General features: G+C 54.8%; 1 protein-coding gene across 1 annotated transcript; it reads right to left on the bottom strand.

The window, feature by feature from the left end:
• Positions 1–751: 751 nt before the first annotated feature.
• DHH (desert hedgehog signaling molecule) lies at positions 752–7,958 on the bottom strand. The gene is made up of 3 exons (XM_040488259.1): positions 7,368–7,958; positions 4,408–4,669; positions 752–4,127 (listed from the first exon to the last, which is right to left on the bottom strand). Exons 1-3 carry the CDS (start codon positions 7,668–7,670, stop codon positions 3,502–3,504), a joined length of 1,191 nt encoding a protein of 396 aa, XP_040344193.1. The 5' UTR covers positions 7,671–7,958; the 3' UTR covers positions 752–3,501.
• Positions 7,959–9,413: the final 1,455 nt, after the last annotated feature.

Genomic DNA, 9,413 nt, shown 5'->3' with positions numbered 1-9,413 from the left:
TTGACACCCCCCCCCCATCTGCTTCAAATCCTACAACTGCTTTTCATCTTTAGGACAAAATTGAAAAATCTTTAAATAGTTCACATTTCCCTTCTACTAAACTGAACTTACTGATGCTCCTTGGGGTCAGTTTACTCTTGCTCCCCAACTCCAGACCTTTGTATATGCCGTTCCCCCTGCTCGAACAACTCTTACCCATCCTCAGGTCTCAACTTGAAAGTCACTCATCTATCTCACTGCACTCACCAACAACGTTCTGACCACCGTGTCTGTCTTGCCAGGTGAACTGTAAGAGCCATGCCTGACTCACTGTCCTCCCCTCCCCCCCATGGCACAGCACAGTATTTGGCACAAAGCGGGCACTCAGTAAAACCTGACAAGATATTCCCCCTCTGATGTTCATTTGTATACATCAATCAATCCACATATAGAGACAATCACAGGGAGAAGAGAGTCTGCATGTGCTAACTGGCCACACAATTCCCACAGGGAAATACCTTTACCAGCCATAGCCTTCTTCCCACAGACAGCTGCTTCAGTCTCCCAGACAGAGAAGAAAGCTTCCTCCAATATGGTGGACACCACGAAAGCAGTCAGAGCTCTAGGTCAGAAATGTTCGCTTTTCAAGCAGAGTACATTGTTTTCACTAAGACCCCATCTTAGCACTGGCCTCTTCTTACTTCCAACATTTCTGAAGGATTGTATTTAGTCTGCCGGGGCTGCCATAACAAAATACCGTAAACTGGGTGGCTTAGACATCAAACATTTATTTTCTCACTGTTTTGGAGGCTGGAAAAGTCCAAGATCAATGTTCTGGCCAATTTGGTCTCTGGTGAGAACTCTCTTCCTGGCCTGCAGGTGGCTGCCTTTTCACTATGTCTTTACAGGGCCTTTCCCTGGTGCAGGCAGAGAGAGAGATAGTAACTTTCCGGTGTCTCTTCATATAAGGACACTAATCCCATCAGATCTGGACCCTACTCCTATGACTTCATTTGACCTCAGTTACTTCCTTAGAGGCCCCATCTCCAAAAACAGTCACATAGGCATTAGAGTTTGAGCATATGAATTTGGAGGGGGATGTGTACATTCAGTCTATAACAAAGCTCAATCTCCCTTCTCCTCTAATTAAATATATACTTTAAAATTTATATATATATATATATATATATATATATATGAATCATGGAAAAATCCTGCTTCTGGTGAAGTGGTGAGTAGAGAAGTAGACAGAGAATAGAAAGCAGCAAAGGCAGTGAGAAATGGAGCAGATCATGGAAAACATGGACTGAGTGCCTATTCCACATTGGCACATACACTCATCTTGTCAACAATCCTCTCGGAGTGGTATCATTATCTGCAGGTCTGCCTGACTTCGAGGCGATGCTCTGGGGAAAGATCCACAGCTTGGATTATGTTTCTGAGATCAGGAAAAGGGAGGGGAAGGTGGCAACGGGTACCTGGTATGGATTGAAGGAAATACTGAGTGGAAGGACATTAAAAGTAAACGTATTCTGCTTCCAAATGTTGCCTTTATCAAGCACTACCTGGAACCCTAAGTATGCTTTGACCTCCAGACATTGAACTCAAGTGTCACAAGGTGAGGGAGATGAGCTGGCTACTTGGATCTTCACAGAATCTGGCTACAACTATACCTTCAGCAACTGGGAGCCACAGAGCTAAACCAGGCACAAGGGATGCAAAAATGCCAGGCTTGGAAGAGTTTTCAAAAGGTGAGGCGTGTGGACTCCTCACCAGCCCTTGACACCTGTGGCTCAACCCTGGCAACTTACCAAGCCCTGCACACCATCTTTCACCTCCTGAGATAAGGCTCCTCTGCGCAGGTCAGTCCACCCATCCCTGCAGTATATAATTCTCTTTCCTGTGGTCTGGAAGAGAACTGATCCTGAAAGCCACCAGGGGGCGGTGTAAAGCAGGGACCCTATGGACTGTGAGTGCACAGCTGAGACAGTCAAGGGCTGGCTCCTCAGTGGTACCACCAAACCCCTCCATCCCCCAGACCCCAGACATTACCCTTCCACTGAGGCCCAGCTTCCTCAGAGCATCCATTCTTAACTCAGGGGCACCCGAATTCCTGCCTGTCTGTTGCATTGGAACCTGAAGTTTCCAGGAACACCCAGGCCAGGGAAGAAAGCCGAGAGAGAGAAAAAACAGGGGAAAGAAGAGGAGATGGTGAAGGAAGCCACTAGAAACAACTAGGACAGGTGATCAAGAAGGGGACTTGGCGGGGGGGGGGGGGTGCCTGGCTGGTTCCGTCGGAAGAGCATGAGACTCTCGATCTCAGGGTCACAAGTTCCAGCCCAACTTTGGGTGTAGAGATTACTACTACTACTAATAATAAATAAGCTTAAAAAAGAAGGGGACTCAGGTTGTAATACCTATATGCTCTTGCTTGGAGAGCCTCCCCTTGTACCCCCAAACACACACACCAGGGCTTGAAGCTGTTCTCTGCCCACAGCCCTTCAGGAGAGGTAAGTTCCAGCCCTCTGTGCCCGTTCTTTCTCTTGACCAAGAGTGTGTGGGAACTATCAGTTATAAATTAGCCAGGGATTCCCAAGGGTCATCAGTTGGTCCAGTGACATCCCAGAATAAAACACGGGACACATCCAGACCCTGACACTAGGGTAGAATGGGAATGAGGTTGATTCACGGCCTTTGGGAAGGGACCAGGATTGCAGGCTAACAATCAGGGACCAGAATTCTCTGGGCATCAGTAACTCAATGGCCAGAGACCTTGCTGGAACCCCTACGAATGAGAAAGGACGTTCCTGGACCCTCTTGCTCCTTCAACAACCCTGTCCCCTCCAACATTCTGTATGGAACCGTCGGGGCAGAAGGATGGTGAGAGAAGGCACCAACAGCCTAGAAAAGGGTATGACTCATCTGGTCTCCTGGTCTCCGGAGCTGATCAGTTGGGCCCCACCTCTGAGGGGAGGAAGCAGGCGGGAAGACCTGCTGGGGTGGGGTAGGAGGAGTCAGAAGGAAGGTATTGCCTCGGAGTTAGTTCCCTTTCTCCACTCTGGAGGTGAATTACTCTCTGGATAGAGATATTTTCCAATAAGCTCCTGCAAGCCTTCCCTTTATTAGCCCACCTGTAGGAAAATGTCAGACGTCAGATTGGCTGGCTGTGTCAGACAGTGTTAACGCCGTGCCCTGGCCCCTCACCTTGCCAGGCGGGGCAAGCAGATCATTATATTACAATTTATAAATAGAAAATAAAATAAAATAATCGGGTGGGGCCGAGGCACTCGGGAAGAGGTGAAATAGTCCTCGTCAGGGAGTACCCACCATCAACCCCGTCTACCTAGGACCAGGGATCTCCAGGGAGGTTGCCCCTAAACCAAGCAGTCCAGTCTCGCCTCCATTTTTTCCCCTATCCCTTCCTCCCCCCGCAGCCAGCCTCCTCTGCTGCCCACATCCCCAGATCTCAGCCCGAACGCCCCGGTTTCAGCAGGCGCCCCTGGGTTTCTGGGTCCGCCGCGCTCAGCCCAGCAGCTCCTCCGCCAAGCGATAGAGGAACCGAGAGTACCAGTGCATGCCAGTCGGCTGGACGGCCCCGCCGGGAAGCAGCGCCCCCAGCGCGTGTAGCAGGCGCAAAGGAGCAAAAGCGCGGTGCGCCCACTGATGACTCTCCAGAACCGCGTAGCACGAGGCCAGGACGTCGTTGACCAGCAGCGTCCCGTGTGCTGTGAGCGGCGCGAACACGCCAACTGCTTCCTCGCGCGCCACGCGGGCTATGCGCGCCGGCCGAAGCGCGTCCCCGCCGGGCGCCAGCACCGAGTCCCCCGCCCGCAGCCGGCGCGCGAACACCGGCGCAAAGTCGCCCGGTGCGGGCGCTGGCCCCCGAGCGGCGAACACCAGGTGCCAGGGCGTGAGTAACAGCTTGCGCGGGGGCCGCTCGGTCTCCACAGCCACGAAAGAGGCCCGGCGCTGCAAGTCCCGGTCCAGAAAGAGCAGCACGGGCGTGGGCACCACCCGGCCTGCCGCGTCTGCAGCCAGCACCCAGTCTCCGCGGTGCAGTTCCCGCAGGCCCTTCCGCTCTCCGCTTCGCAGGCGCACGGTGGCATTTCCCGGAAAGCAGCCGCCTGCCCTGACCGCCAGTGAGTTATCTGCAGGGAACATGCACAGAGATGACTGAATCAAGACCAGCGGTTCCAGGATGTACAGATTCTCAAAGATATGGGTCGAGCCCAGCCGCAGACCTCAACCAGTCCTGGGACAGAATGTAATTTCCCATGGATCTGGCCCCAACCTGGGCAGAAATGGAAGGATGGTTTACAACCCTAACGCCCACTTGGTCTCCCCTACGGTCGCACCGGAGAGGTGCAGCCTCAGTTTCCCGGCAGGAGCCCCCTTTGGGTGGACCTCACCACCCACCCCCTACTGTACCGGCTTTGACCGACACGTGGACGTGGTTGCGGGACTCGTAGTAGACCCAGTCGAAGCCGGCTTCCACTGCCAGCCGCGCCAGCAACCCATACTTATTGCGGTCGCGGTCGGACGTGGTGATGTCCAAGGCACGACCTTCGTAGTGGAGTGAGTCCTGAGCATGGTGGCCATCTTCGTCCCAGCCCTCGGTCACCCGTAGGCGCACTCCGGGCCACATGTTCATCACGGCAATGGCCAGCGCGTTCACCCGCTCCTTACAGCGCTGGCGGGGAATAAAGGAGTCAGTCTCCTCACTACCACTCTCACCTTAGGGGCAAAAGGGACCTGGACGGGAGGGTCGATTCTTTGTTTTCCTGGCCTGACTCCACTCCCTCCCAGGTTTTGAGTGTCCCGGAGAAGTGAGAAGCCGAGAAGCCGAATAGGTGCAGTCGTCAATAAGCACTCCCTTTCCAGAGCGTTATGGGAGAACTGTGGAGTGCCCTCGGAGACTGATAGGGGGTGCCTATACCTAGCTCTTTCCCCACTTTCGACGCCCGCCCCTCACTCGTTATGGGACCTCGGCTCAACCTGGAAGAGGGCAAGAGTTGAGAGGGCGGGTGGAAGCTCAGTCAGGGAGGGGTTGAGCAGCCTGGCTCCCGGAGAGGAGCCCCTGTTTGAGGCTGGCCCCCGCCCCAAGCCCCGGCTGCCCTCCCTCCGCCTGATTCATCTTTTGTTTCGTTGCCTTCCCTGGCACCGGGCATCGCTTCCTTCCTTCCTTCCTCCTCCTCCTTTCGGCCCCTAGCATTAACCCCTTCGTGGTGTGAGTGCCCCCCACAGAGGTGCCCAAGCGGAGCCGTGGGGGATCAAGGCTGCTGGAAAAAGGGTTTGGGTGGCGGGGGCTGCGCGAAGTACAATGGCCATTCTCCGGGATGACTTAACCGAGCGAGAATCCCGGGCCGAGGCCGGGGACGCGCCGGGAGAAGCGGACTCAGCAGCTCCATCCACAAAGGCGCTTTTCAGCCGCCCCAGCTCAGGGAGAGGAAAGGGCAGAAAGCCGCGCCCCCCATCCCTGCTCCCGCCCGCCGGGCCCCCTCCCCCAGCGCGACCAGCCCTCCCAATTCCAACTCAGGCTCTGCCAGCCCGGAGAGCCCGGTCTTTCCATCTCTGTTCCAGATGCATCCCAGAAAGGCGTGGGAGTAGCACCTGAGATTAGCAGGAGCTGCCCTTGCGCGGAACTGGGGGGCCCCCTGCAGGGTGGGAGTGGAGAGGAGGGAAAGCATCAGTGGCTGGAAGCCTGCACCCGGGGGAGTGAGACCACGGTTATCTGGGCGGCTCTAGTCTGGGAGCCGGAGACCTTGGCACGCACCATAGCACCCATAGCACGGACGCGGCGGGAGGAGGCTCGGAGAGGACAGCTTCCTTTTCTTCTCCTCGCTCCGACCTCTCACCTCGGACTTGGTTTTCTCCTAAGTGCCAGAGGGGCACTTTCCCCCTTCCCTTCTTCCCGAGTTTTCTACACCTCCTCAGGGTTGGAGAGCAGGGGAGGGGAAGACAGGAAAAGTGGTGACTCCTTCCAACTTTTTGTCGTTCTGTCCCCTAAGGAGGCCCTGAGGCCTTGACCTGCGGGGGCAGCAGCCCAGTGCAGAGCCAACTCAATGGAGGCCTTTTGCAGCCAGGGTGTGGGAGATAAGCAGGACTGAGGGGTTCCCAGGCCCGTTAGAGCCCCTCCCGGGCCTGTCCCTTTTTCTGGCCCCTCTGCCGCAGGTGGCAGCCAGAGGAACAGGTCACAATATTCCATGACCAAGGAGGGAAGGAGTGTCCCCTTCCCAATCTCTGAGTAGAAGTAGAAGGAATTCTTTCTCCCCTGGACAGGTTTTCCTAACAAAGTAACCTGGAAAACTATGGCAATTAATCGGAGGAAATCCGTACCCCTCCCTCTCCCCCCACCTCCCCACTCCATACACAATTAGGTGGTGTAATGGAAAGTGTATAGGACTTAGAATCAGGAGTCCTGAATTCTAGTCCCAGCCATGCCACTAATTAGTTTTTAAGACTTTGATTAAATCGCTTTTCCTCTTGGGGCCCAGTTCTCAGCTGCAAAATTGAGGCGGGGAGGTGGAAAAATGTGACTTCCAAGTTTCCTTCCAGTTCTGACATTTAAGATCACTGGCCAGAGGTGGTCCTTCACCCCTAAGGTATTGCTCACCTTATCCTAGGTCAGTTAGATTCCAGTCTGCAGCAGATGTTTGCTGCATGGTAGTTGAATTTAATCTTCAATTTCAAGGAAAACCCCTGAGCTAAGCTGAGCTTGAGGGATGCCTGGAACACTTTGATTCTCAGGTGGGCCCGTCTCTTCTTCCCATTGAGGACTACTTTTCACCCAAGACAGTCGTTTAGACTCTAGAATAGCCTTGCCTTGGTTCTAGGGTGCCTCGCCCATGCTGAAGACAATTCCTGCTCAGCCCTTTCTCGGGTAGATGACCTGGTGACCTAACCCTTCACCACCCCTTTCTCCTTCAATCTCTTCAATCTCTTCAAAGCCCACAGATCTTTTCCACAATCAGGTCAGGAGCCAGGCTAAGGGTAGAGCTTTCTGTCTGCTGCCTAGCCAGCTCCTGGCCCCCAGCTCACCCCAGCCCTTCCTGCCTGGCTCGGTAGCTGACCCCCGGTCCACGCCTCAGCCATTTCCCGTCTCGCCTGCCGCCATCCTCCTTTCCCCGCCCTCTCTGTCTCTCCCAGCTTCACTCTCACTAGTCCCTCCTCCCCTCCCCATTCGAGCCTCTCCCTATTGGGATCCCTCCAGATTACTTAGTCCAGTGAGCAAAGGTGGGTTTTTTTTTTTTCCCCCTTGGGCGGGGGGTGGAATGGTGAGGAGAGATTTTGAGTGTAAGGTCCCTATAGATGAAACCCAGCTCACCCTTCGGGGGCTGCCGCAGGAACTGGCAGTGCCCTGGGCGCAGGTGGGGAGAGGTCCTCCTTACCTCGGTCATCAGGCGGTCTGCACCACTGTTCTCCTCATCCTTGAAGATGATGTCCGGGTTGTAGTTGGGCACCAGGTCCCGGAAGCGCTCGGAGCCCCTTGCCACTCTCCCCTCTGCCGGCCCACTGGCGCCTAGGGTCCGCTCGGGCATGCTGGGCACAAATTGCTTGTAGAGCAGCGGCACGAGCTGCTTGCGCACGTAGCGGCGCCGGCCAACAGGTCCCCGGCCCGGCCCGCAGCTCTGGGCAGGCAGCGCCAGAAGCGCCAAGCAGCACAGGGGCACCAGCCTGGCCGGCAGCGCCATGGATGCAGAGGACTCAGGCCACAGGGAACGTTCTTGTCCTCACTAGCTCGCCCGTCAGTTGGGCATTTCCCTAGGCACCAGAGAGCCCAGCAGGCAGAGCTGCCCCCAGAGTGCCCTAGAGCTCTTGTGGCTCTGCGCACCTGGCTGCCGCTGGCTCTGCCCACATGCCCCCGGGGGGTCTGGAACCTGCTACTGATGGGCCATCATAGCAGGGAAGGGGGGTCGTGGGTGAGTGCCAGCCCAGCCTGGCTCTGCTGCCCGGCTCCTGCGCTGCCAGAACTCTCCGGCCCCGCCTTAAGTGGCCCCTGGCCCCGCCCCCCGCCCTTCTCCCAGGACCGTCCCTCCCCCTCCCACCGGGGCGGGGGCTCTAGTCGGTCAACGCTGGTCCATTGAAGTGTGTCCCATCCTGGAAACTGGGCAGGCACCTGTCTAAGAATTCCTAGCAGCTTTTCAGTCCGTAGCTGCCTGAATAAGCATCCTTCTACTCCCAAACCTAAGCTTGGCACCAAACCACCCTCCTCTGATACTTGAATTGGATCTTTACTGTCCCAAAGCCTATCCTGGCAGGCCATTGTCCTCTGCTATCATCCAGGAAGTATGGGTTCTAGTTTCTACCCAAGGCCAGCCAAGCCCTTTGGGCATACAACCAGAGCCTTTCTTCTCACTGGTCCTCCCCAAACGTCCCCCACTTTTCATCTCTTCTCAGCAGTAACTAGGACTGGAAGGGGTGGGTACCAGCGGACCATTTTCTCTGGTAACTCGGCAGCTTTTTTCTGAGAGCTTCCCCCAGAATCAGGGACAGAGTTTTGTAGTTATTATCTAGCTCTGGACTTCAAACTTCCACCCTGTCAAACACCCAAAGGCTGCTTCTCTTCTAATGCATAACGTTGTCAGGTGGAAGCTGCTGGAAGGTAAAGTGAGTACAGTTACAGTCTCTAACAGGCTAATGGATGCTTCCCTTCACCTTCCATCTAGGCATCTCTCTATAGCTTTCTCCCTCTCTGGACCCCCTCGGGCTCTGCTTCCAGCCATCTAGGTTCATCTCAGAGGCTTTGAGCCTGCAACACTTCACCCACCAATCTATTATTGTTTAGAAATCACTGTCTCTAAGATGCCTTCCCTGATGTCCTGACACTGCCCACCTGTTTCCCTGAGAACCAGTGATTAACTGTCAACCTTTGTGGTATGTATTAGAATTATGTCACCCTTACTAGATAGACAAAGCAGTTCTTAAGTACAAAACTGTTTACCATGAATCCCCGTGGCTAAGTACCTGGCCTAGAGTAGGGCGCTCAGCAAATTTTCATGGAATCTACACTTTTCGTGTGTGTTCTATACTCCCCCCTCCCTCAGCTCCAAGACGAGCACTCAGTGCAACTCTGTACATTAGAAAAAAGTGTTGGGGCGCCTGGGTGGCGCAGTCGGTTAAGCGTCCGACTTCAGCCAGGTCACGATCTCGCAGTCCGTGAGTTCGAGCCCCGCGTCAGGCTCTGGGCTGATGGCTCGGAGCCTGGAGCCTGTTTCCGATTCTGTGTCTCCCTCTCTCTCTGCCCCTCCCCTGTTCATGCTCTGTCTCTCTCTGTCCCAAAAATAAATAAAAAATGTTGAAAAAAAAATTTAAAAAAAAAAAAGAAAAAAGTGTTCCTTCCTCAAGACACCTGACTGCCACTTGCAAGAAAATGGCTGTAGTCACATAAAGACTATGAAGTGAATGGTGCCCCTGGAAGTTGTACAATGCACAAT

Source organism: Herpailurus yagouaroundi, unplaced genomic scaffold (genome assembly GCF_014898765.1).
Source record: "Herpailurus yagouaroundi ecotype Mexico unplaced genomic scaffold, PumYag 166, whole genome shotgun sequence".
Classification (NCBI taxonomy): Eukaryota; Metazoa; Chordata; class Mammalia; order Carnivora; family Felidae; genus Herpailurus; species Herpailurus yagouaroundi.
The sequence above is the reverse complement of the archived record's forward strand: the minus strand, read 5'-3'. Positions and strand labels throughout refer to the sequence as shown.